The sequence below is a fragment of the Galeopterus variegatus genome, unplaced genomic scaffold (assembly GCF_000696425.1).
Source record: "Galeopterus variegatus unplaced genomic scaffold, G_variegatus-3.0.2 Scaffold11760, whole genome shotgun sequence".
Taxonomy (NCBI): domain Eukaryota; kingdom Metazoa; phylum Chordata; class Mammalia; order Dermoptera; family Cynocephalidae; genus Galeopterus; species Galeopterus variegatus.
Window position 1 is genome coordinate 34,930 of NW_007737871.1, and position 1,448 is coordinate 36,377.

The window sequence follows — 1,448 nt, forward strand, 5'->3', positions numbered from 1 at the left end:
TGCCTCTGTAATAGCAACTTTTTTGTTTAGATTCCACACATGAGTGAGTTTATATGGTTTTTGTCTTTCTGTGCCTGACTTACTTCAGGTCATATAATGTCCTCTAAGTTCGTCTGTATTGCCACAAATGACAGGATTTCATTCTGAGTACTGAATAGTATTCTATTGTGTATAAATTACCACATTTTGTTTTAACCCATTCATCTGCTGCTGTTGCACACTTCGTTTGATTCCACATCTTGGCTATCGTAAATTGTGCTGCAGTAAACATGGAAGTGCAGATATCTCCTCAACATGCTGACTTCATTTCTTTTCAGTATATACCCAGTAGTGGAATTGCTGGATCAAATAGTAGTTCTGTTTTTAATTTTTTGAGGACCCTGCATACTGTTTTCCATAATGGCTGTCCTAGTCTACACTCCCATCAACAGCGATGTTCCCTTTTTTCCACATCCTGGCCAACACTTGTTTTCTTTTGTCTTTTGGATAATAGCCATTCTAATTGGAGTGAGGTGGTACCTCATTGTTTTGATTTGAATTTTACCTGATGATTAGTGATGCTGAGCGTTTTTTCATATGCTTGTTGGCCATTTGTATGTCTTCTATTGAGAAATGTCTGTTAAGATCCTGTGCCCATTTCTCAATTGGGTTATTTGGCTTTTTGCTGTTGAGTTTTTAAGTTCCTTATATATTCTTGATATTGACCCCTTGTCAGATGTATAGTTTGGAAATATTTTCTCCCATTCAGTAGGTTGTCTCTTCACTCTTTTAACAGTTTCCTTTGCTTACGCTCTTTTATTTCTTTATAGATAACATGGTTAGAAGGCCATTCCTTGGCACAGACAGTATTTACGTGCCTTTACATTCATAATCCAGACTTTATAGAAGATCCTGCTATGAAAGCTTTTGCTCTGGGAATCTTGAAAATCTGTGACATTGCAAGGGAAAAAGTAAATAAAGCTGCTGTTTTTGAAGAGGTAAGATTTTGTAATATAAGAATTCCTGAAGCTCATTGACCATCTTATTCACTGTGATGTATTTAAATGATTTTATGATGATACATATTTTTGTCCACATGTATAGTTAAAAACAGTTTTTCAAAGTGATGCTATTGCTGCTTACAAATATGTTGGCAGAAGTAATCCAGTTCTCTCCAAGAAAGGGCTTTAAATTTTGTGCATGTTCTTTTCTGTCAGTATTGTTCACTGAGTATCCATTATGTGCTGAGTACTGTTCTAAATATTGTGGGGATTCACAGAAAAAATAGAGGCAGCCCCTTGCTCTCAAATCTCTCACAATTTACAACACAAAAAGGCTGTACTTTCAGTCTTTGGATAAGACAGAGCTAAGAAAAACAAAGATAAGAAGAGTATTTTTAGGGTATAAACATTTTCCTTCAGTTCTGAGTTCCTCACCTGAGGAAGTGTGAGCTTTAGATATAGAAAGTT

General features: G+C 35.7%; 1 protein-coding gene across 1 annotated transcript in view; it reads left to right on the forward strand.

Moving 5' to 3' along the window:
* Nucleotides 1–1,016, forward strand: part of LOC103610770 (N-alpha-acetyltransferase 35, NatC auxiliary subunit-like) — a 30,072-nt gene extending 29,056 nt beyond the window's left edge. The window contains exon 6 of the mRNA XM_008594863.1: nucleotides 810–1,016. Within this exon, the coding sequence (XP_008593085.1) occupies nucleotides 810–1,016 (207 nt within the window). The remainder of the gene's footprint in view (nucleotides 1–809) is intronic.
* The last annotated feature ends 432 nt before the right edge of the window (nucleotides 1,017–1,448 follow it).